General features: G+C 43.2%; 1 protein-coding gene across 1 annotated transcript in view; it reads left to right on the top strand.

Annotated features, from left to right (window-relative positions):
* Nucleotides 1-27057, top strand: part of gli2a (GLI family zinc finger 2a) — a 76948-nt gene that overhangs the window by 24624 nt on the left and 25267 nt on the right. Inside the window, exon 3 of the mRNA XM_068573077.1 lies at nucleotides 18956-19061. Within this exon, the coding sequence (XP_068429178.1) occupies nucleotides 18956-19061 (106 nt within the window). The remainder of the gene's footprint in view (nucleotides 1-18955; nucleotides 19062-27057) is intronic.

Here is a 27057-nt window from a genome sequence, read left to right as displayed (position 1 = left end):
AATGTGAAGCGTGCGATAAAAAACAGGAAGGAGAAGTCTCTTCACAAGGCATCACGTGATGTTTTAGTCCAGCTACAGATAAACAAAAACGGTCCACCGTCAAAGCCTATAGTGTTCAAAGTCATCCATTCAGAAAGTACCAACAATGAAAATACCCTCAAAATCTTTTCTGTCAACTAAACTTTCGTAAATGCTAATTTCAAGTTTTGTTCCGTGAAGATATAATCACACTCATTTTGCAATTACTGCGACGAGCTTCATCACTCTGCTTCAGCAGCATTACGTAAGCTGAAGGAGGCGTCTGTCTCACAAACAGTCTGCGAATGAAAAGGGCTCGTTGAATGAGAGTCTGTGTGTTAGTATAGCGTGTAAGCCTGTTGTGTTTTGTTTGCCAGGTGATTTCCCCGACGGTGTTAGCTAAGCCTGAGAATTTTTGGCGCTGGCTTCAAAGAGCAGCAGGGTCATTCCCTGGCAGCGGCGGATACAGACATGTTCACGGCAGACGTGGAGCTGACATGCACAGTACTGCAGGCAGACTGTTTGTCAGCTTGACCACCTCCATCCTACATGTTGAAGTTTGTCTAAGGATTAGTACAGCTAGCTCACACTTCAGTAGAAATGAAAATCATCCATTATTGCACACTCAACCTATGTTTTCCCGCAGTGGTGAAACAATTAGTCAAGTGACAGAAGAACTGTTCTTCTATTGGTGTACATTGAATACTTTTTGGTTTTAGACTCAAAACAAAAGAGGCAATATGAGGACACCTTGTCTCTGAGGAATTGTGTTGGTAATTTTCAGATTAGACCTTCAGATGAGCAGTTTTCAGAACAGATCACTCCTATAAAGAAAACTATCATTAGTGCCAGCCCTATACTTACATTCACACACATTCATATTGTGAAAGTTAATATCCTCTCTAAGAGTGTGTCCACCCTACGCATGGAGTCAACTATGGTGCTGCCTCAGACACCAACTGGGTCGGGGTTGATTTATAATTCGTTGAGTTGATCGCACCGCCACAGGACTGAATGGATGTCATTCAGCTGTATTGAGCTTTAATTGTACTTCGCACAGTAACTGGGTATCTATTCTTTTACCACCTGCGCCATGCTTTCACTTTGGTTTGTCATAGATAGAAAAACTACCCGCGGATTTCCAAGCAACTTGATTGAAGGGTGTCACATATATTTTGGAAGGATCTGAATCACAGGGAAGATCCACACATTGTCTTTCACTTATGGAAAACTTAACTTAGTGGGTGATGCAGTGACTCTTTTTGAATATGAGTTACAATGTGCACTGTGACTGCAGCACAAAGTTAACCAGGTGTCAGGTTAACCGCAAAAGTCTTCATATTGTCCAGGCCTTTCACTCTGGACAAAAAGCTCAATCAAAACAAGCAACATTTTTTTTAGCATGGAAGGCATTTTTTTTTGCTTCCAGCCGGCTTAGTGTGAATATTTTGTCTCACAATCACCTTTGGACCCCGATGCCTTTAAGCAGCCTGTCTCCAGATTGTAATCTTATCAGAGATTATAAAGTAAACTGTCCTGGAAAAAGATTGTACTGTCGAGCATGTTGTGGCAAGGTGCTTTTTCAGCAATCACACTAGACACCTCCCCAGGGCTCTTTTCCAAAAGCTTCTAAAGTTTGTGGGCCCATTGATAGAGCATTTGTGCATTTTGCAAATCATATTTATTTGTCACCATCTTGACTTTATAATAAATGCCAGGTTTTTTAGCATCTGCTCAGCTTGAACAAATGAAAAGACAAATTGTATAAACATGTGTACTAGCAGTGTGTGTGTGTGTGTGTGTGTGTGTGTGTGTGTGTGTGTGTGTGTGTGTGTGTGTGTGTGTGTGTGTGTGTGTGTGTGTGTGTTTCTGGGTATGCTTTCTCCATGAGCGCACATTCTCTGAGTGTTAGCTTTGGCAAAACAGTTTTGAGATGCTTAAACGATAAAGGTACTGTAAATCCTCTTTATTCAACAAAGTTGTAGTCTCAGAGAGAATCTGGCCCATCCAAAATTCCCACGGAACAAAGAAGGGGAGGAAAGAGGGGGGTGACCGAGAGGAAGAAAGGGAGAGGGTACTCAGCTGAAGAGGGGGTATTGTTTACATATCAAGACACTTCCTCTTACTCCCAGGAAAAGCAGTAATTTACCTAGCAAGGTTTTACAGTTTAATTTCTCCATTGTGCGGGGGGATAACGCCTTAATTATAGAGGAGGAAGTGGCCCTAAGCCCGGGACAGAGGGCGAGGGCTCACAGCCTCAGTGATTTTTGGACCCCCACTTCTCCAGCCTCAATCTCACTCCCACTTTGCTGCGGCCATTTTGCCTGTTCATTAGCACTTGTGGGGTGTCTGGGCGCTTGCCAATTAGTGCTCTGCTCCAAGTAATATTTCCTTCCGTGAGGCCAGAGCAGCTCTACTGGTGGAGACTTTCAGGCGTCTGGGCCCAAAGGATGAGGAGGGGGAGCACATTGTGCCAGAGTTTCGCCACCCTTACCCTCTCCAGGCTGGAAATCATTTCACACAATCACACCGACTTTTGGAACATTTAATGCAAAAGCCATCGAGTAACAACTTGGGTAATATCCCATCCAGACTGGGCCTCTTCTCTTGCACAGTAAGTCATGACAGACATCTGCAAATATTGACCAAAGCTATAAAGGTTCAAGGTATACAGGGTCAAATATATGGTTACTGCAAAACTATCCATCAACAATGTATTAAGTTGTGTATTCAGTTTGAAGAAATGTGCTGAGTGTTGGGGTTTCATGTCTTTTAAACGCAGTTTAACTTCTGAAGAGTGGCAAAAACAAAATGGAAGTCAAATTTTTCTTCAGTCGTTTTCACATAATTTAGGAAATCTCAGTTTTACCTGGTCACTTTGATAAAATAACTTGCCATATGTATTTGCCCAAACATTCACTGTGTAGGCGACTGAGCTGAGGCCCTCGTGATGCCATTATTAATATTGTTTGGACTACACAGTGAACCGAGAAATTATTCTACAAATGGGACCGTCACAAAGTCAATACTGGACAACTTGGGATTTGGTAAAATGAGCCTTGTGCATATATCACGCGTGTGTATGTATATGTGTGTGTGTGTGTGTGTGTCTGTGTGTTTGTTACCCTTACTCGTTGGCTTCGGCAGCTCGTCAAATCTGTAGAGGGTTCATGCCCCATAACTTGGCCACAATAATACAAGCAATACATTTTGTCTGACCTCACAAATAGGACAGCTAACAAAACTAGCATAGTTATGAATATTTGTTCATATTTCTTTGTGATATTTGTCTTGTATATGTAGATTAATTAAAGCTCAACTCTTGCCTTTGTTACACAGTGGTAGCCCAACACCTGTTACACTCTGGTAGTTTGTGTTGCCCTTGCCACACAAGATCGTCTGATCAATGTCTTTCCTTCAGAAAATGATTGTAGACTTTAGATATTCAGGGCTGCAAGTCGTATTCTCGTTTCACTGCCAAAACACTTTTAGGGTTCAGAGGCCTGTGTTGTCCAATCTTGATAGTACTTTAAGATATTCTTGGAACGTATTTGATAAAACCTTTCCAACGCATTTAATGCTAATACATCTTTGTTTCTTTAATAGCTATTTATGTAACACTATCTGACCTCCATTCATGCTTGATACTGGCGTCGTTGCACCTCTGGTCTTTGTGAAAGACAAGCATCTGTAAGCTTACTATGCTCTGTCTTTCTCTCCCACTCTCTAACTTTCTCTCTCTCTCCCTCCTCCCTTCTGGCACTCTACTGCCACACAGTTACTAGCACCATTAGGCTGTCATAACACGGCACATATAACCTGAGGTGATCCCAGGACTGAGTGAACCGAGCGTCCCCGGGGGCGAGGCGCTGCGGCAGCCAAACAGGATTGCTACCTCATGGTCTGGGGTGATGGGTACCACATGTAAGCGGCGGCAACCGCCGGGCCTAATAGGAGCGGACATGAGGCGGTCTGACAGGCGGGAGATCAGATGGTTAGGACTGGCCTATCGCTATAGTAACAGGGCTCTGTGTCTATAGGCCCTATGTTAGCGTGGGTTGCTTCAAATAGAGTCTTTGTACAGAAGAAACACTCCCTCATGGCTCCCCATCTGCCTTGGTCTTGGCCTCATTCTAGAGCTACACTGGCTTGTTAGAATTCATATGTTCAAGTCAGCCCTTTTGTTTCACCCTGCTCCACTGTAACGTGCCAAGAAGCAGTGCACCTAAAAGTAAAAAGTAATCCTAAACTTAATTACAGTCCATACAGTAAATACAATATTAATGCAGACAAATGGCTCAGCTTTCATCCGTTTACTGGCCAGTCTATATCAGTTGTGGCTTAAGTTGACATGTACATCGACAAACCAGAGTGCATCTCTATTGAGATTATTTTTGTACCATCTTATCTCTAGCAGTTTATTATCAAATTCAAAGTCCATGGTTCTCCTACCTCCTTGTCTTTCCGCCATTGTCCTCTGCTTCAGAAGCTCTTAAGACTCCTAAAAGTCCTCCCCACTACTCCTAACAGTTCTTCACCTCAGAATCAGCTTTGGGAGTAACTTTTATCTTTATGTTGCTGGGACTGGGACTCGTCAACGTCCGCGGAACTCAGAAAAGATAAATGTTTCTCCTCGCCCACTATGACACTTACAACACCACACAAGAAGACATGCTATCACCAGCCCGTGGGGGAATGTGAAAGAATCACAGTTTTTCTGGAGTGTCAACTGGTATTAATGGCAGGAAAGTAGGACAGTGGCGTTTCTCGACATGCAATGACTACATTGAAAACAGCAGAATCTACCAAAAACAGGCTACGCCTGACACAGCTGGTGTGTTTCACTTTAAGTACCACAGATCTTTTGCTACTACGCAGGTGAATGATGGAAAAGATCTCAGGGGCTACCTGACACATGCAAGTGTTGGTGGATTTTCTCTTTGCTGAAAACAGCTGAAACCATCAAAAATCATAACAGATTTTAACGCCCCTCTCCTAAACCACAGCATACAGTGTGACTTCACATAATGTGTGCTCTAACTGCCTAATGTGGTTCATTTAAAGTGAAGATTAAGAATAATACAGTGGCAGCATGTGGCACCCTTTCCCCACGGAAAGAACAAGAGTTGGTTGATGAAGGTCACGACTGTGCCACATGTGGATCATTATCAAGAGCCAGGCAGCAACAGTTAAAACTTCAATGTGTTCTTAGATTGGGGCTTTGAAGCAGGGAAAAGGAAAAAAAAAAGCTTTCTAATCAAGGCCTTACAAAAACAAAAGCCACAATGCCTAAACTGTAAGACGAGCATCTCCAACCTGAGGAGCCAGATGGTTTCTGTTTGTTTGTTTCTATTGAAGGGAAAACCAAATGAAATAGTGGAGGAATTATATGATAAGTCAGGCTTTAGTCATTTGTCTGTTTACTACATAAAGGCTGAGCAAAATGTCCCTTTGGGGATTCTGTAAGATGTATAAAACAACAACCTTTTCTAGGTTTAGTAAATTAAACTTTGCACTTGAAAGAGACTGTAAAGAGAATTTACCATGTTTTTTTTGTTTTTTTTCCCCTCATTGAATCGAATCAAGATAAGCGTACATGTCTTTACCCAGGATTTGCTCTGGAGCCTGGAGTTTGGCTCGACTCCACACTGTAATTGCTTCACCATGTCACCGCTCAATTGCACAATCACTAAGACTCATATCATATGGAACTCCCATTTTCGGTTTTCCTTTTTCAGCCCTCCAAAATCTCAAGGTTTGAAGAAATCCCACTGTTATCATCGCCGTTGTGGTCCAAGAAAGAAATTCTTAACTCACTTTGTATGTTGATAGAAACTCTCTGGAAGTAATTCAGTCTAGGAATGGACTCAATGACAGAGTAAGATGTTTTTTAGTCATAATAGTTAAGTATGGGTCACCAAACGTGGGTATGTTATAATACAGGACGGATTGTATAATTAGAGTGTGAAATGTTTAGTTTTGATTGTCTAGGGTATGACGGCAAGGATTCACATTATTCATCATCTCTCAGATACTGATGCAGTTGGTCACAACAGGCGTAAAGACACCCACCAAGGGTTTACGTTGATTAAAGGTTGAGTACTCACAGGAGGAAAATTAAACAAAGAAAAGGGAAAAGTCCATCACGCAGGAGAGGCCGAGTCATTCTAACTTTTCATTTCTCATATGGACGAAGCGGCAAAAAATGCATCCTTGGTTCCTGTAATGAAATGGAATAAACCATTTTTGGTAGATAGCACCTGCCCACACCATTGGAACTTTATGACCCCAAATGTCTGGAAACCGAGCATGTTTAACATCAGTGCAGTGCCCTTTAAGAAAAAAAAATGTAAAAAGATACTTTGATAGTTAACAAATAGTATTTAAAATACATTTTAGTTTTTGAACAGTTGTTTCATGAATGCTCTCATGCAGATCGCAAATATTCCGTGACGGAAAGGGAAACGACGTACGTTCTTCGGCCAATGGTGTGCGGAATTATTTGAATTGTTTAAAATGACAACACAGGTCATTTGTAGTGCTGCAAATTTAATTACTCCTTTCAACCTTTCCCATCACAATAAAAGCCTTTAATGGCAAGCTATATTTGGCATGTTGTGTCATTTATTCATAACACCCCGTGTGTCAAAGCCTTCTTACTGGAAGTTACACATCCGTCACTCACTGACTCTGAGATTGAGTTCAGTCTTCCAAGAGGTAGCACACAAATTGTGCTTTCAACTCTTGTACAATGAGGGCCTCAGCTCAGTCGCCTACTTCTCTCTTAGTTTCAGGTTGCATGAAGACCAGGGATACTGGGAGTTCAGGCTTTAATCAGAACCTGCATGCTTTAGCTACGTTTTCAACTACTTGATTGTATCGCTGTCATCACCATTTCCATTCTCTTTTTCATTTGCTCGAACCTCCCCGAAGCGGCCTTAAAAGGTTTTGATCATATGCCTCAATGTGGAATTGGATTCTTGTATTTTGAGATTTTCATGTTTTGACATGTTCGTTGAAACATTGTGAGGGTATATCTGAGTAGTTTTGAGCAAATTAACACAAAATGCATTCCAGATGCAGAGCATAAGTATACTGTGAGTCAAAGGGGGATCCAATGGTTTAAACTAAGAACCAGTCCCTTTGTTCTGGTTCCAGATGAACACAGGAAGCTTTGAAGCTGGATGTAAACCTTAGGTTCAAGTCCACATTGAAAAAATTCACAGGACTAATTTCCAAATTTCAATCACCAAATGAAAGTATACCATTTGACAAACACATCTTTTGTGATCACGAATGGCCTTGCGTAGCTTCGCCTGTTGAGCAATATGAATGACTTATTGCCACTCCATATTCTTTCTATAATCTTCTTTGGAAACTTGATGTAAACATGGTTTACACCACAATGTCCTGACCTGTTAATCATTATTAATTGTATAACAATGCTTATTTGGTTATATTGTGGCACATATATCTGAAGCATAACTAGTAACTACTGGATAGCTGTCAAATTAATGGACTGGAGTGACAGTTGTAGCGGAGTAGGGGGACACAGAGTTTCGGATTTAGATTTTGGCGGTCCCTGTGGACAAAAACGATGTTTCTGAGCACTAAAGTCCTTTAAGAAAGACTGCAGTCAGTAACTTTAAGTCGTACTTAAGTCGAGGGACTTTACTTAAAACCACTGCCCATTGAGTATTTGAACAAACTAAATGGATTGCAAGGGGAAATAGAGGAAAGAAAGAGATGCTGAGATGTGTATGAGTATAAACTTGGACCCATGTAAGGTTAGACTGCCCAGCCTGTCTTAAACTAATACTACCCCTTGCCACAATAGGTTTATTTTTAGGGAAGACAGACATGGATGCCAGTATGCTCTCCCTCCGTCCTCTGACACTGAGATTGTGCCAGGGTTTGTGTGAAGACAATTTAGCAGTAGAAGTCTCATGGGCGTTACTCCAAACATGGCGAGCATGTGCAATTCTATTACCAATATCAGCTTGACTTTGGATGCTGCTGCCTGTTTCTCTGTTTTTGTTTTTCTCACACAGTAATACATAAGGATTTAAGATGAAAGCGCGGCCATAATTAATATGTTTGATATGTTTTACAAAGTCTTTTAAAGGTTGCTAGTTTGAATCCTGAGGCCTTTTGGGAGACTATTTACTCAACAGCTATAAAAGCCCAAATGCGGTGGAGATGTGCGGTGGTCATCAGCAGAGGTCTATTGTTGAGTGAATGTGTGTCATTGTGTAAACGCTGAACTGAGGGAAGTGTGAAAACACTTTGAAGACACATTCAATTGACGAATTCAATTTCTCCTCTTGTTTGTCACATTTTGTGTCTTTATGTAATTATAAAGCAGGGCCATTATTTAGCAGATCAAACCAAGCCCTCATGAATAAAAGTTGCATTACCAAACTGCAGAGCAACTTCCTGATGATTGAGAGCCCTTCCCCACCATATCCACGAGAGTGTTTGTCAGATAAAGGAGATTCCCCCACAGGCTTACCCCGAGGTGACCCGACTCTCTCAGTGTCACACAAGGAAGCGGCGTGTTGGCTAATTTTATCGCACAATGCGTGCTGTTTGTCAGCACGGCTCCGGTGACGAATGATTCCTTATCTTGAGGGCTGTTGTTTGTTGTTGCTGAGTAATGTCCTGGCCGCTTGCTGCTGTCTCTGGAGCCTTCAGGGGCTTCAGCTGCCCCGCTGTCAACTGTCAGGGGCCACACTCGCGTTACAGTCATGCGTGCACGTGTACTCACCTGAGCACACACCATCCAAGACGCACAAGTTTTCAATTGCAGCTCTGCGGGAAAGCAAAAGTTTATTCAAACACAAACTCAAGTCGTTTACCCGCGTAGGCCAATCCGTTTTTACTCCCCACTCGTTACAGAGCGCTGCTTGGTCAGAGGCCCTCGCTACCTGATAACCGGCACACTGAGGCACCCTTAAGCAATTTATTTTACTGTCTTGTCACATAACTTGCCCCAAACGTATAGTTATTTTAAACAAAAAAAACACAATATTTTCCTCAACCTAACTAAGTAGTTTTGATGCACGAGTGAACCTAAAAACAACATTTTTTCAAACCAAATATTTAAAGGCACAGTATGCGTGTGACCATGTCGTCCCTGACCAGTCCAAATCTGACCTAGTTTGAAGCTCAGGTGCCACTGACCAAGCTGTATTCAGCGAATATGCAGAATAACTGTTTTCTGTTTTTCCGTTTCGTCTCTGACCTCAGCTTTCCACCACTCAGCTTGATGGCCTTTCCATTTGCCCGCATATAATCTAATGAAGACAGACATGTCGACTAACACGGAGCAAGCCCCCTTCTTTCTTCCAATGTCCCGAGTCCCTCTCCTTTATAAACGGTTCGACCCTATTGCCAGCAAGGGACTGATGAAAGCAACATGTGTTACTCGTAGGGCCCCTTGTTTATTTGACTTCCATACTTGCATTAAGGCACGGCATACACATCAAGTGCCCTCCAGGCTGCAGGCAGGGCAGCCAGAGAGATGCAAGTGTTTTAATCCTTCTCACAGCGCTACCCTTCCTGCCAGAGGTCGCTGCAGGGAGGAGGCTGACGTCTCACCTGGTGGTGAAACTGAATGAACTGCTGGATCAATGCCATTCAGCGCTGAGGGTAAAGTTTGTGTGCACTTTCTTATTCCAGTGTAATACGTCTTTGAGTCTGGACAATTGACAAGATATATTGTCACACGAAATCAAGTCAGGAAGAGGGACATTTTTTATATTTTTTGTAATCCTGGTAGCCCACGGCGGAGAAAAAAAATCAATTCACATGTTTTGTGACCTGGCAGATCCCAGATCTGTCCTCTAACAATTCATGCCCTCTTTTTCTTATTATTTTCTTTGCTTTTTGCTTATCGATGACTCCTCACTTCTTCTTTCAACTCTTGTCTGAAGCAAGGCAGTCTGTTTGTCCACCAGAGACAGGTAGGAGACAGGTAGGACAACCGATGATGTTTAAATTGAGCAATAACCGGTAGCACGCCACTGAACAGTTCTGAGTCCACGGAACATTCACAAAATGTAGCTCGCCTGTCCTCCGTCTCTGCACTCATTCAGCACGTCAGGCTTTCTACGCTGAACCATGGGACTACTTTCTTTCACTGATTATGTATAAAACAACCCGGGTGCTTTGAAAAAGAGCCTTGTGTCAAAGAGGTAGAGGGAGAAGGGGGTGCTGAAAGGGAAATGTCTCTCCACAGGTCTTCATCAGTATGGCCGCGCAGGGTTTGAAGCCAGCGACGCAGTTAAAGTTCTGTAAGTCGGCTCATAAATCAGTCCTCTGTCGTCACTGTGATAGGTTAAGAGTTGTCCTTTTTCGGGTTCCTCTGGCAACAGAGTCCAGCTAGCTGAAACAACAACAGATGGAAAACAAGTCAGCAAGCATGCCATAGTTTACTGCTCAAGACAGCAGGAGTTTTGGGTCGGCTTAGACTTTGTCTGCTTTAACCACCAATTTAATTTACATTCAGAAAAAGATTTTTAATAATAATAATATTTTCCTTTCAAAACACAGACTCTAAAATGCGGGCCGCTTCATAAACAGAGAAAGAGCAGGGAAGCACTGTCAGACCGGGAGGGGGATCACCTGACAGCCAATCCAGTTGGTCGTAGGCCCTCTGACCTGCTTCACAGCTGTTTCTTGTTAGTGCTTTAAAACAAATTCCCAGAGCGAGATGGTTTCCTCGCTCAATCCTGCCCTGCAGAAAGAGGCCAGACAAGAAGGGGGTTTATAAGACCCCGCTGCTGTGCATGTGTGTGTGTGTGTGTGTGTGTGTGTGTGTGTGTGTTATCTTATCGGGATAGATGAGCTGAGAGCCCAGGGGTCCACACTGAAGATGCTCTGCCCTGTGTTCTGAACGCCACCAACAGTCAGCTAAGCTGGTCTTGATCTCCTCAAAATCTATTTCCAGCTTTAAGAGTATCAACCCTTAACTGAGCTTCAGTAACACTCAAAGGATGTTTACAGTTATTTAGTGAGAGTCGACCTTCTAATTCAACTGTTGCCAAACATAAACAAGTGTAAGTAAGTCTCATCTTAGATGGCACAAATGGATGGTACCAAATGTTTTTGACAGTTTATTCCCACCTGTCGCCGGACTTTTAAAATCCGTAGAATTGGTCAGCTTTGTAATGCAAACAGACATGAAGAGAAAGTGGAGGGGTGTTCGCCGTGTCCTCCAGTTAAGTCTGAAATGGGCCACATGTTTTTAGAGTAAACGCGGCTGCTATTAATGTCATCACTGAACTAATGGATATCAGTCGTTTATTTAATAAAAACCTCCATGCTGACGGGTATAAACATTCTCAGGGGCATGAATCATTTTAAACATGAATGATTTTTCCCTCAAGAAGAATTCACCTCTGGCCTTTTTTAAAGCCTAAATCCATGTGTGTCTTAAATATAAATTTGGTGTCTTTGCTGTTTAAAAGGGGAAAATGTTGTGCCTCATTCTGTAAGAAAGCCCATAGACGTAGCAGACAGTTTGATGGAGACCAGGCCGGGTCCATCCAGTATACTCCCCGGCCTCCTGCTTGGGCTTGGAGAGCAGTTTCCCCATGGTGGGGGGCGGGGCCTCACCTCGCGGTGACCCCCAGCTGAGACGGCTTTTAGATTGATGTGTTCTGCCTCCCTCTCCCTCACATTGTGTGCTGTTTGGGGGTATTTCCTTTGCCTTACCCTCAAGAAAAAAGCCCTGTTCACAAGTTGCGGATTGGGAATGCTAAGCTAGTGCTGACGATGCCGTCACAGGGCGCTGAGGACGCTCTTTGTGTGAACTGGCAGCTTCTCTGTCAGCTGTGTCTCAGAGGTCAAAGGGCTCACGGAAGACAGAGGAGGGCTCTGAGTTCCCGCCGTTTGAAGTGACTTGGCTTGTTGGTGCGTTTACACTTGCCAGAAACTGGCAAGCAAATGCTTTTTTCTGAAAGAATGAGGAACAGATTGATGAAGTCACACATACACTGATGCTGTATGTGTTGTTTTGATGAATAGGAAAAGCATACGATAGTGCCTATGTATTTCAAGTATCACTCCACTCTGTGGAGCGCGATGGGCCCCCTCACCAAGGTTTTATCTTGTTTTAACTTGCATCCTCCTGAATTGAAATTACCAGCGTTGCAACAGCAACAAACCCAATGCATTAATTACTTGATCGGCCCTACACCTGTGCTCTAAAGGGGCCAGGCGATAAATCAGAAGTCTGCACGGGAAGCTGATTATCCTGACACCTCATCAGTCTTCACAGAGAGGCTCGCTGCCTGCCACAAGGAGAGGCTTGCTAGGCCAGGCCGTAGGCTAGCATCTCATGCACATACACATACGCAAAGGGTACACTCAGCCCTACTAAATGCCTACCACTCTGGCAGAGTGATGCATGGTCATCATAAGGCAATGATTCCCAAGCTGGACATTCTCACTTCCAAGATGAAATCTTTGGAACTCAGATTTTAGTTTTTTTTGTCGACTAATAGGTGTCAAGGGGATGAGATCATAGAAATTTGGTGAGCTTTTTGGAAAAGGCCTTTAAAAAAAAATCCTGTAAAGGAAAAGAAAATGGTGCAAGCATCTCTTTGTGTCATGCTACTTCCCTGGGTACCTCTTTCACACTGAATGGACTTTAGTACCACCAGTTGAAGCGACCCAGGTGAGATATGGTCTTGGTAGCACTCAGTCTTTAGAACAATTAGGAGAGGCGGTGCAGCACCTTGTAGCCCAGGTGATGGATCATACTGGTGGTGGGTTTGTGGGGTTGACGCTGAGACCAGTGATTGGTCGAGGCCGGCGTGCAGATTTGACAGAGACTGATCGCAGAGGAGAGAGGCCAGCTGGGTCTGAGTGGGATCTGTAAACATGCTGGGACGAGAGCGGAATGAGTAAAGGCCTGAGCAGCTACACAACAGCCCCTATGAGGTGATACAACACATCTAGGGGGGGAGGATGAGGGCGTCATGGCAACGCAATATAAACACGTGCACAAGGCCAGCATAGTATCTCATTCAGATTGTAATCTCTAGTTTGCTCACAAACGCCCAACTCATCAGAAAACACTCATTGATAAATGTGAACATAGAGGAACTTTGCCTTAACGAAACAGTCACAAGCCCCGGCACCCGCTACTAATCACTAGCTTTCAGAACTACCTTGCAGCCCACACTGTCAGTGCACTCCCTGTATAAATATTAGCTTGTAGTTTTTTTAAACAACAAAGTAAGAGAGAAATACCAACAGAAGGGTTGACGACATGTGTTTCAAGGATATACTCATAATGTCAAACTGATTCAGCAGCAAAAAAAGTGAAAAGATGAAAGCTACAGATCACCTGGTGATTGTGACAGAATACAATGAGATGAAGCAACAACAGTGTTCCTGTCTTTATTCACTGTTTCAATCATTAAAAAGCAAAAGCAGCATGTTTATAAATTCAGTAGCTAGCATGGCTAACACTAGTTAATGATGTGCAAACTTATCTGCTAATGTCAGCTACACCGGTTTTTACGTAGAAACGTAAAGTTTTTAAAAACATCTATCTCCTTCCAATCTCTCTAGGTAACGAGTATCTCTATTACAATACATGAGAGTCTGAGAAGCAAAGACGGATATTTGACCCTGGTCCGGGCCGGCTGAGGCTGCACTGTGTTGGGCCAGGCCGCGTTCGAGTTGCTAATCTGAGGCAGAATTCCATGTCAGTTTTGAATACCATGTACTATGGACACATTTCAGTCTGCTCCATAAGTGTTGAAGTTCAATACCCAGACTGAGCCACAACGACTGACTAATGGACATGTGTTATATTTAAAATATAAACATCTGATGTCATGATGTGCTATAAAACAGTTACAAGCTTCCAGCACTGTACTCGCTTCACAGCGCTGACTCAAAACCTCTGGAAAACAACAGCGTTAGTCTGCAGGGAGAGTGTTTGATGTGTACATCACAACATATACAGACTTTGCACGGGTTCACAGGGACTAATGAATTTCCGCTCAAACCATCTCAAGTCATTACAGGGACCACTGGCCTAATCCACTTACCTTCTGCCCAAAATCCCCCTATCAATAAAAAAGGTATCATTTTACCCTCCCTGAGGGCTGTTAAAAGTAAAGAGCCACTCTGTTAAGACTTCCTTTCATAGATGGCAGTGGTTCCGTGCTCTCCTGTAAGCCTCTAATCCCTCTGTCGCCATCACTCGCCCATGCACTGCCCTAGAGGAAGCGACGTCTTGCGAACTAAACCTGTAGGTTTCATGTTGTGTGTGCAGTGCAGGATTCCCGGATTAGGCTAAACATACACTTTTTATTAACCTTAGGCATAACACTTGCTTCAGTGTGTTTTGTGTGCGTGTGTATGTGTATCTGTGTTTCAGAAAGACATGTCTGTTGAAGCTCAAAGTAACACATTTGTGTTTGTCTTCGTCACTCCTGATGGTTGCTTACGAAGAGTGAACTGCAGAACAAATCAGTATCTGTGTGTGTAATTGCGAGTTAGTGAGTGTGTGAGTGTGTGAGCATGCACATGAGCGTTTGTGTATAGCCGTTGGCACGGCGCTGTGTAGTTAGGACCTAGGCCAACTTTTTCTGCTGGAATTTCCTGTCTGAATTGAGCACCCCCACCTCTCCTAGTCCTCTGCTCTGCTCTTCACTTTTCTCTCTCTCTTTTTTTCTCTCTCTCTTTCTCTCTCTCTCTCTGCCCCTTTCTCTCAAAGCACGACAAAGGCTTTTTTTTTTTTTCCTCCCAAAATTATTCCTGGCCTGGCCTCTCAGGGCATTATTATTTTCGTTGAGTACTTCCTCCAAGACATGAGCCCACTCCACTCTCCACTTCAGCATGGTCCTGATCTGGGGCTTCATTTGGACGTAATGAGAGAGTGCGTTTCCGTCTTCTGTCTCTGAGTCATGAGACTCGACGGGGCCTTTCTTAACATCGAACACCTGGCATTGTCTTTAGTGAGAGATCAAACCGGGTCTTTGAGATGAGAAGCTAAAAAGGAGGAGAAGATGTGACAGGATGTTTGGGTTGGGGGGGGGGGGGGGGCAGAGACATGTTCAGTCTTAAAACAAGTTATGAGAAATCGGAGCAGATATATAGTGGCGGAAACCGACCACAAGTTAAAAGTCCCTGTGGCCTGGATTGATTTATGATTTAAGTTTACGTCAACACAAGTGTGCACCTTAGGATTTGTAATGTAGTTTAGAAACGTTTGTTGTCATATTTGTTAAAATTCTACAGTAAAAAAGGGGGTTTTTAGTTTGAAAACCTTTAAAATCCAACTTGCTCTTGCTGGTTTCTCCAATGTTACGGACCCAAGCTTTAACCCAAGATTTTGCATTTTCAGCCCTTTCCCTATTTCATCAAAATGACCCGAAACAGTAAAACACAGCCCCATCTGAAAAGGACATAATACCAGTGGACCTTACGTAATAGTTTTACCTGTCTCGGTTGATTACCTTTAACGACCCACAGTTATAATATCAAGCTTATGCTCAGCATTTTTCATCTCCGAAATAGCTCTGCCTTGAAAAGGGCTCCATCAATGAAGGAGTGCGGTGAGAGGATGGAGTATGTTTCAGGAAGTCCGGTTTGAGCGGTAGACCCACGCTTTCATGTTTTGGCATCATATCTGATGCCAAAACTTTGCACAGGGGTCGACAACTCTTGACAGTCATCACTGGGACCATTTCATCCTCCAGCTCAAATGTCACATTGTGTGAACGTCGGTCTGAACAGTCCTCTCCATAGCTAGAGCGCATGAGGCTCAGGCTGGAGTAACTCTGCATGCCAGCACACCCAAAGGGGATGGACGGGCGGTAAATCAAGAAGCTGAGCCGCATCGTCCAGGCCATGTACCTGTCGGTAGTTGTCCCTGCAGTCCGGGAAACAATGCAGCTGTCTGGGTGATGGAAGGGCCTGTTCAGCCCTTATCGCCCCCACATTCAGCAGCCCCAAACTGGGGAGGACAGCAGCCTTTGGGGATTCTGCTTGGTTATTTGTGTGTTTGTGCATGTGGTTCAATAATGGACATCATGTCTTACTGGGAACTAAAAACAAAAATCATCTCACCATGCTCCAACAGTTTTCATTGATGCCAGTACTTCTCAGTTCGTAAAAGCTTTTACATGTGCTATTCTAAGTATCTGATGCTGCGTGTCACGGAAGACTTACCTTAATAAGCGCTTTCCCGGCTGGAAAAGGGTTAAGAACCTGTTGAAAACCAAAATTTATCAAAGGGAAATACATTACATCAAAAGTCCAATCCAAAGTAATAAATTACAGAAAAAAAAGAAAAGGGTCCTTCAGGTCGACAGTTTAATTGATCAGCTTTCCAGTAGGTGTAAAAGAAGCTACCAGCCGTGCTGTCTTTGTCTTAGTCTAGTCTCCTCGGCCCCCTCTCCACCGGAGATGTGCCAGGCAGCACAAGCAGGGGGCACCTCTCAGACAAAGCCCGAACTTCTGGCTCCACTTGTGAAACAAAGCCCAAACTCCTTTTCCCAGCTCCCACTCCCTCTCGCTCATTTACCGGGTGCCTCTTTTGGCTTTGTAATGCACAAGTTGACTCGGAATTGGCCGCCCGTCCCGCGCACAAAGGCAAGGGAGGGTTGCTGGCTGAGGTCCAGCGGCGTAGATCTTGATAGAAGCACAGAGCCCTTGGCCTTCTGAGCTCAAAGAGGAGAGGAGACAAGGAACGCAGGGAACCAGACAGATTTTTACAACTCTCTTTGCCTTCATACGCAATTTGTATACATTGTGTGGGAGTGCAGTGGAACATTTTGAGTTTGAAACGTATCTTACCGGCATGCAGGCAGTGCTGCTGTGCATACCTGCCTGCCTTTTTGTAATTTCTGAAGGAGAAATGGAACTCCATGTTTCAAAGACATACGTCCTCTGGGAATACTAATCAGTTTATGTAAACTGGACTTGGATTTTCCAGAAAGTTTTGACTATTTTGGCAAAACTTTCATGTTTTGTTTTCGCAAAAATAGGAATTAACCGGTTGTTTTAAAATCTCATTTGAGTCAAATGCCTCTTCAGTAATGTCATAAAGGCAGTGTTACCAAATGAAAAAACTGTTATTGCTGGGGAGCGCTTGCTCTTAAATAAATTCCACACCAGTAAATGCCTCACGATTCAGGGCGGCCCTCAGGGAAACTCCTCTCCTTGTCGCGTGTAATCCCATCAGAATTAACAAAGAACAAGATGGTACAACGTCATGATGACTACCTCATTCACAGTAACAAAAGGCTCAATCAAGATTTAAGTAGCAGTAATGTCTGTCTTTGTAATTGGCATCACCTAAACACAACATTAAGTGTGGTGGTAGCCTGGAGGCACAGATTCCTGTTACACCTTGTCTTCACCGCGCTGGCTGCGGCCCGTTCGAACCCCTGAGGCTCAGCTCAAACGGGGAGGTGTTTAGAATATGCAGATCTTGACAAGAAAATACACAGGATGTTATAATTGCTAGATTTGAAATCACTGGGCTACAGATGCAAATTCCATGTGTCCAAAACATGAAGTTTCATGCAGTAAAACAGCAAGCAGATGAAGAAGAAAAAAATCAATGTCAGAGAACCAGTTATTTACTTGAATTAAGCTTATATTAGCTTGATAGGTAGAAAGCTTATGTAGCTAATATAATGCTAAGCTTATATTAGTGAGAGTCTTTGCATCAAATTTCTCCTCTTTTCCAATAATATATACTCAAAAATCCTCCGTATGTAACTGTTGTCTTGATAAGGTCAAGATCTCCACACAGACTCATACTCATCTCTCATCATGTTTTACAATATTGCTGTTTCTATATACTAATTGTACTGATGTGCTTTCCAATTTGTTAACAATAAATTGAAATACCATTAATGGATCACTCACTGAACACTTCCTGTTTCACATTAAAAGCCATCTGGTGGCTGAAAGTGTACAATTCATTTCTTTCCTGGCAGACCTGTAGTGTGAAAAATAAACAGGAAGAAAAATGTACATTTTTCTTTTTGTCTTTTTTAATTCTGACAGCCACGTCCTCAATAGCGCCCTCGTGGCAAATTGGCATTGCATTGGTGTGAAAGGATGCGCCCATTTCCCCCCTCGTCAGCCAGTCCCAGTGGTCCTCTCCGGTAGAGATAATGATCTGCGCTCACTGAGCTTTGACCTTTAACCCTGGTGGTCTCTGCTCCCAGGTCATCCCAGGTTTACTGGACCGTACAGCCAAAGAATCCTAATAGCAACGAGAGATCATCTCAAGGGAGCTGCATTTCACTATGCGCTCAGACACACACACACACACACACACACACACACACACACACACACACACATGCACACATATGAATGCGCTGTCTGTTTTTTTTTCTTTCTGCATCAAACATGCGGAACTTTAACATATGTTACTGGAGATAATTAGTAGACTTTTTTTCTATGATTAGAGCTCTACTCCTCCTTCAATCAAGACAGTAATGTTTCCAACTCAGCCATTATACTCACAGTAATTAATGAAGATCGGCTGTGTTATCCTAATGAGACTTCCCTCCAGCCATCAGACCCTTTATGGCAGGAAATGGTGGATGTGTGCATTCTTTGTCTGACACATAAAAACACATTCATTGTTGTGTAAACCCTGCTTTGGTCTCAGTGGATAGAGAGGGCCATTAATGAACACGCAGTTCTCGGGGCAAAAGCCTCAGACAGTGTAGAAGGTTTCAATTACTGCTGGATTACAGGAACTGTAAAAGGCTACAGTTGCATCTCACGCTGCGTTGCAGGCATTAGTCAGGACCTGTACACCAGCCTAATATTTCTTCAGTACTTTAAGTAGTGTGTAATGACTCGCTCCATTTGTTTCACTGTATTAATATTATCATTATTATTTTTGATGTGTGATCGTTTCCTCTCTTTCTATCACTCGCAGGTCCACACCACCTCTTCCCCACGTTTCACACGCCCATCCCCATCGACATGAGACACCACGAAGGACGATACCATTACGAGCCACACCCACTCCACGCCATGCATGGGTAAGTATTCTTAGACGTCGCCGGTCATTGTGAAATTAATAATCAAGGTGACATCCACCGTATGTCTTCCATAACAAACAGCGACCCACAAGGGGGCCGCTCATTGACCCCTTTCCAATATCAGCTGATTAAATCGCCATCATAAGTTCTTACGACTACATAGAAGCGCTTCAGACAGGACAAACGGCACATACCAGCACTGAAAGTAATTATGTTTGCAATGCGACACACAAAAGTTCTCCATGTTAAGTTAAGCTACATAAAGTTACGTTACGGAACGTTACGTTACGGAACGTTACGTTACGTTATGTTACGTTATGTTACGTTATGTTACGTTATGTTACGTTACGTTACGTTACGTTATGTTACGTTATGTTACGTTACGTTACTTTACGTTACGTTACATTATGTTACATTACGTTACATTACATTACATTACGTTACATTACATTATGTTACATTACATTATGTTACATTACGTTACATTACATTACATTACGTTACATTACATTATGTTACATTACATTATGTTACATTACGTTACATTACTCATGTGTTATTCACATCAGTGATCAACCATGTAAATAGATTAGAACAGCCTTCTGAACCTCCAAGGAGGTGAGCAGGTATCTCCTCTCCCATGTTTATGAGGCCGATAACACCCTGTCAATCGGGACCATTTGAATCGGGTGGCCAATAAAACATCCTGCTGCGTAACCGAACATCATTCAAATTCAATGGAGTCCTTGGCTTGAATACTTCACTGAGTGTTAACATCATACAGCTTGAATGTAGAGCGGAAGCAAGTGGATTCATATGATCCTGTAAGTATCTAAGGATTTACCAACATTTATAACTGTATATTTACTAGTTAATGAAACAAAAAAACGAATTCATTTCACAGCAATTAGCAATGTTGAAAAACATCAATACTGAAATCAAAAGATAATTTGTCAGTAAATTGACCACATTGCTATTTTCATTCCTACTGACCAACATATGGGCTTATTGTCAGTAGCAGGGATGCTCTGTGATAAAACCTATTTTTTATATACATCCAAATGTTTTACAGAGGTCGATAGAGTCTGAAAAGCAGTTGTCACTATTGGCTGCTTTCTCTCTCTACTCCTATCTATTTGTTAGCACCCGTGCTGGAATATAAACTACCCTTCTTTCTCAGCTTCATTGACAGAGCCAAGTTCAAATACACCAAGGCCAGACGCCATACACAGAGCAAAAGACTGTTGACATGTCCTCCTCTGTCCTCTCCTTACATATCTTGTTGTGGGACTTCTCGCAGTCTCCAGGAGAAAAGCTGTGCTGGGATAACATCCAGTGAAAGACAATGTTGGAAGAAGTACATGTATTTTAAGCTACTACGAGGATTTCACTGTCCCTTGATTTTGGTGCTCCCTGTGGTAGTGGTAGTGTTTCCCAACAACTCTATGAAAAGCATTCCATTTTAGAACATGAAGTCAGAGTTTATTGAAGAGCATAGATAGTCCAGTTGTGTGCTTGGATTTGAAACTTGTATCCTAACCTGACCTACAAAGAAACAACAACTTATTTTCTGACTTTATTACCATAAAAGTCTGGCCTTCCTAACATTGCGAGGCCTCCTTATGCTTATCTAAGATATTCGAATCCAGGAAGGGAAGTAAGGAGTAAGATCAATAGAGGTTTTGTTAGAACTGTGCAGTTACATTTAAATTCAGCGAGATCAGGTGATACACAGTGTAGGCAGAGCTATTCATCACCTGCAAAGCGAGGGGAAGGGAGGAGGGAACAGTGTGGCTACGCACCGGGTTTTGTTTTGATTAATGTGATGGGACTCTGACAGAGTGCTCCCACTAATTCATCAACATCTTGATCTGGCTGTCTTTTCCCCAGCATGCGCCAAACTCACCTAATTACTGTTGTCCCGGCGAAATGGAGCAGGGCGTCGGCACGGGGCGCTTGGTGGCAGAGTTTTGTCGTGGCTGGTTGTGTTTGTCAGGGTTGTACTTCCTGTCTAACTCCATACGGAGCACCCTTCATCACTGTTTGCATGTTACTTAATGAGGGCTGCGGGTCACAGTGTCACAGTTGTCATGGGGCAGATGCTGCAGTGCTCACTGCTTTGGTACCTGCTTTGTTCCCTGGCTGACACTGCAAAGGAACAGGTATCGATGTCACTCAGAGGGCCCATGCTCGTCCCCATGCGTGCAGCAGCTTCGAGCCCAAGTCCAACTCTTCATTTCCTGATCTTTTATGTTTCTCATCAACATATGCTGTGTAATTCATTTGGAAGACAAAAGTTGGATTTGTTTGGCATTAGTGGTGTTTAAAGAGCAATCCACTGATTTAGCTGTGCACTCATTGATTGAGTGTTAGTTTGTCTTTAGGCCTTTTAAAATCTTTCTCTATTCAAAAGGATTGAACACACATTGGACGCATGTATTTGCATTGCAACAAGCACCTATATGTGCCATCTGTCTTTCACATGTTACTTGATTCCGGATTTAAAAGCAGCAACCTTTCACAGACTGAGCAACTATCAAAGAGAAGAAACATGCCACATCCAAACTGTCTCATGGGATGACAGTAGAACATGAACTTACAGTAGAGACCGCTCTTCCGAGCTCTTTCTGCACATTTTGTAGTCAGGCATCTTCTGTGCGAAACCACAATCCAGCAAAGCCAGCCATCGTGCCGGTACGTTTGACCGGGTAATTAGCAATCCAAAATCCAGCCTTCCGTTCCCGGAAACTCAGCGACAATGCAAAGGATGAGAAATACAGATCCCACGCTTATTCCATAGCCCATATTTATGCTTTTTGGGAAGCTGTCGGGGGGCAAATTGCAGCGCTGAAAAGTTGAAATATGTCCAAGGTTTTTGTGTGGCAGGGCTGCGGCCTACACCGCCCCTGTACACAAACAGATGTGGTCCAACTCACAAGGCAATCAGCCTGCTCAAGGCCCACAGAGTGGAATGTGTTGATTAAATACAGTTTACAGATCAGCCATTCGGGCCCGTGTTGTTTTTTCCCTTCTTTGTTTTGTGTGGTTAACATGGAAAAGGGGGAGGGTGGGGAGATGAGCACGGAGGGAGACAGATTTTGGAGCCTGGCTGTCAGTGGTTGCGACAGACGTATCGCTATGTTACGTTGTTGCTTGTTGGCTCCAGCTCATCGTCACGGCTAATGTTTGAATTTGGATCCCCTGAGTTACAGCCAGGAATGTGCTGCTGGAAAGACAAGGGGCCCGTCAATCAAAAGGCTGGGAAGTTGCAAATCAATAGCCGGAAATTTTCACGGCTTATCACACGCTCTCAGCATAATTTTCTCGCACTCACTAAAGACTAAATGGTATGTGACAGCAACAGAGCCGAATAATGGATAATTACCCGTCTGTAAAATCCCTTCTCAATTAAGTGTATTATCCCATCGACTGACATAGTTCTACTGGGCCCCTCCTTTGTACACAGACCTCTCTTTTTAGGGAGTACAGTATCAAGTTGTGTCCAAATCCTCTGCATCCTGATGAGGGCCCCAAAAACAACTAAGGCAGGATCTTAGCATGTCCCTTGTGGGCCAGTGTGGTGATTTATCTTGATCGCCTTGGCTGCCCAGAAGTACATAAGGGAGTGTGTCACATCATAATTCATCCCACCCCGAGCCAGTAGGGAAAATGCCAGAGAGGCAAATTCTAACTTGTTGGTCAGCCGGGATGGCAGGGAGGCAGGCGGACAGACAGAAAGAGAATTTGAAGTTCAAAGTATGGCTTTAACATCTGACCTTGAAAACAGGTTGCATTGGCAGCATCCTCTGGCAGTGAAGATGGAGGATTTTCAAAAGCATCACTGACAGAACAACCTTGTCGCGAAAAAAGAATTGTTTTTGTATGTTTTGCAGGAAACGTATTTTCTATGGTTTTAATGGTCAGTTTCAAACTGGTTGGTTAAGTTAGGTAACAAAAAGACCCATTCAAACGTTAACGCTATCATGAACCTACATTGGTTGAATTTGCTTTTGGAAAAAGACCTTGAGTCGTCCTTCACCAGTTTGTATGAAGTTAGCCGATCCTCACCGCAGGTATGTTTTTCTCTACTCCACTACACTCTGGTATGTACTTACTCGCAGGGTTACTCATGTGCTCTATAAGCTGTACCATATCCAAATAACTTTTTCTCACAGCAGACTTGTAACAATGGAACAACAGAGAGCAGGGAATCACACAGGACAGAACACAGGGACAAATAGCAATTACCTAGTCGAAAGCATGTCATCTGTTGACTCACATTGGCCTCCTCTCCCTCCTTTCGTGGTTCTCTTCAAGTATCATCCTCACGAGGACAGATTCCTGCCACTTATGTTTGGCAGCAAGGAAGAATTTAGATTTGAGTGTGTTTCCACCAGGCCAGCCACCCATCGTGTTCAGGTATGATGGAAGTTACTTTAAATGGCAGCCATAATTAAGAGACAGGGCTCTCCCAGTGCTCTGAGGCCCTCAAAGAGCTTCCCATTCAACCTCTGTGACTGACGCTTCTGGAAAACACACAGACTTCAAGTAACATCTTGTCAGAAAAAGGGTGGATCGACAAAGCTTCAATAATGGTACCTGCCAGGCGGGACTATTATTTGCAGCCTCCTGACAGGCAACAGCAGTAAATTTCACCTTATTATCAAGCCCTCATACACACTCTTGGTCGTTTGAATGATTTACTGCACCTAGAGTGATGTGTGTGGACACGTTGGTTTGCTATCGGCTAAAACAAATAACTGTTGTTGGCGATCCAGGTTTAAAGTCAAATGTTGCAAACTGGTTCTGGTAGGTGGAACATAGAGAGAGGGTGTGTTGATTGTAATGGATTTATTTTTCAAAGCGAGTTCACGCTTGCATTTCTGATCATATTTTTCCTTAATTACGATAAAGATTTTTATATTTCATATCATCATTGTTTTGTGTTTAATTGTGTTTAAATGAGCTTTTTTGTTGATGAGACTACAATAAAAGGCATTGCCTATGTAGCGAAGGCTCGATTCATCGGTGCCATTGAGTCCACATTGTTGTGAATGCATGTCAATGGGCCACATACATCAAATGTGGATTGAATAATAAATTAAACTATACTTTTGTGACTAGTTATTACAGAACTAAACCATCAATAGGAACCGATGGGATCGAGACACCGACAGTGGAGAGAACCCAAACCGTTACCAGCTGTGAATGATGACTCCCACTTGATCATGAATTGGAGGCGTGTGGCAGATTTTTTATTAGCGTAGCTAACGCCCACTAAACACTATATATTTCTTCAGAGAGAAGCAAGAATAACAAGAACATAATGGATCCCAGATATCAATGTGTACTAACTAAGAACATTTGTGGATACAAATACAAACAAAAACAAGATATTAATGTTATTGCTGCATGAGGCTCAATGTTTGTTTGCTTTTGGTGATGGTCAATCAGAGATGGAGGTAATTGATGAAGCATGTTAAACATTAGGTTGCCATTTCCATTCTCGAAACAAATTGGACGATGTTGCATTAGAGCTTTCAGCGTTAGCTAAATGCTGGGAATCCCAGTGTGTGATTGCTTTGATAACCTTTGAGTCACCCAGTCTGATAAGAAAAGAGCCAGCAACAGTGCCAGCTTGCCCAGGTAGTCCTTCAGTGAAGCACCCGGGCACTAATCTGAGGCGGCACTGCCAAGCTCTCTGTATGCTGCATCGAGGCGGACTGATGGAAGCGTGTTTTTGTGTATGGAGCGTCTGTTTCTTCTCACTTCTCCCCTCCCGCCCAGAACAGAGGGCTCTTTATGGTTGTTTGTAGGGGAAGACTGGGCTTGACGGCAGAAAGTTGGCCCTCGGACAAGGCCAGCAGTCTGCAGGCGCTTACTGGAAATGGAGCGAGGGCCGAGGCTCTGGGTTGGTTGGCTCGGGCCTGAGTTGGGGCAGGGCCGGGCTCCGGGCGCAGGCTGGCATCTGCACAGAGACAGTGAATGAGAGACTGAGCAGGGTAACTCTGAAGAGACGGGGGAGGGGGTTCTGCCAAGCATGCATGCTAGGTCTGAGGCCCACCTTTCATAGCAACGGCCATATAACTGCAACCTGGACCAGTCACACTCATTTCAGTGAGTCATTTCATTAAGTGATTCGACACCCCTGACCGATGTTTTTTCAGATGTATAATGAAATATTCAAGCTTCTCCAAAATGATGACCAACATTACTAATTACTGGCATTGAGGCATATCAGTCCACAGAGGGATACAAAACATAGATGTAACATAGTACCTCAGAAAGTCTAATCTCCATATTTAATTGAATAACATTAATGAATCATGTTACTAGTTAGAGGGATGCAGGCAAACTTTTAGGTGAACCATTCCTTAAACCCCACTCTTAAGCATGCAGTTGATTCTGCCAAGAATTAAAACCACACATATAAACACTCATGTGTTCACCGCAGCCGACAGGCTGCCTAACTGTCAGATTAAACAGCGTTTGTTCTCAAGCCCTCATAAAGACAGCTATTCTGTTGTTTTCATTACGTTGTATTGTTCTCTGTGAATATCACTGCGGTCACATTTTACACATGAATCACTCCTGCTCTGCTTGTTTACTGGCCGAGACTAGAAGTTCTCCTCTTGCGTTAGTTTTTGTTGTGTCAGGGATGGCGTGTCCATTTCCACTCATTGCATGCAGTGTCTTTTCAAAATAATCTTCTGTGTTTAAAGGAAACATACAGATTCTACTTGTCTCTTTTCAATATAAACTTTAAATGTAGGGTTACTTTGTTTTTAGGTTTACAGAGTTTTTAGGTTCACTTTTGCAATAAAACTACTCGGTTAGATGTAATTAAAGATAGTGGTTTGGGTTCAAATAAGTATGTTTGTTACGTAACTTGCGTTATGAAGTAGAGGAAGTCAACGTTTGTTTGACAGATGTAACCTTCCCTCCCTACCACCCTACTCTGACTTTCTCCCACTTCATACTACGTCATTTGCTCTCAACGTCTAATAATAGCTCCAATGTTTACATTGGAGTTAATAAAGGGTGCTATAGTGTGTCGGTATCGGACACCGGGGTCCACCGTACTTTATGAATTGGGAGTGAGAACGGTTAGCCCGGTTATGTGACAGATTGAAGTGGAGCAAATGGTGTGTGATCTTTGACACTTGACAACAGGGCCGGCATGAAATCCCTCACTTTTCTCAAATTTAAAACATGACATTGAGATAAACAATATGACCAACGAATATAAACACTCTGAATAAAAATGTTGAACTGACTAATGTGACCTCCGAACTGTATTCCATTTTGAAAGAAGGCTACGATGCCTAAAGTGTTACTCATTTGTTACACAGGCTCATTGTGTGACACCCTCCTCTAAGCCCATGATATAATTACAATGAGTCATGAGTCTGCTCATTCCCCTTCAGGTTCATTACCCTTAACATTGTCTTTTCTTCCTCCTTTTGGCTTCAGAGTGATTGACTGATGTTAGTACTTGTTGTATTCTCGGTATGCTTTCTTTCTCCGCACTGTGATCTACTGGTCTGTTCAACCATAGTGCAGTTTCCACCTAAACGTCCACTCAAATTTGAATCCTTGCAACAGCATCAATTGACAATGTAGTAGTTGCAGTTAAACCAGCAATATAACCAGTCAATCAGCCATTTCATCTGCTAGTCATCCTACCCCAAGCTTAATAGTCATTCTTGAGAGCTGAATTTCTACCAGGTGTTCTCACCGCACACTGATGGAGTGGCGGGCCTCTTATCAGAGCTGAAGCATGCTCGGTTCAACATAAGTACCAATGCCCCTTCAAAGGGTTGTGCCACTGCCAGCGCCCAGCAGACATTTTTATCTACAGTTCAGCCCCTCGGGGCTGTTGAGAATTACAACACCCACTTGTCTGTGTTCCTGCAAGCAGAGCTGCCAATTACATGTCAGAGATGACAAATTTACTGTAGAGCCTGATGTGACCGACAGGCTGTCGGACAACTTC

The sequence above is a fragment of the Clinocottus analis genome, unplaced genomic scaffold (genome assembly GCF_023055335.1).
Source record: "Clinocottus analis isolate CAN_PGR_092001 unplaced genomic scaffold, fCliAna1.0.p SCAF_12, whole genome shotgun sequence".
Lineage (NCBI taxonomy): Eukaryota > Metazoa > Chordata > Actinopteri > Perciformes > Cottidae > Clinocottus > Clinocottus analis.
The sequence above is the reverse complement of the archived record's forward strand: the minus strand, read 5'-3'. Positions and strand labels throughout refer to the sequence as shown.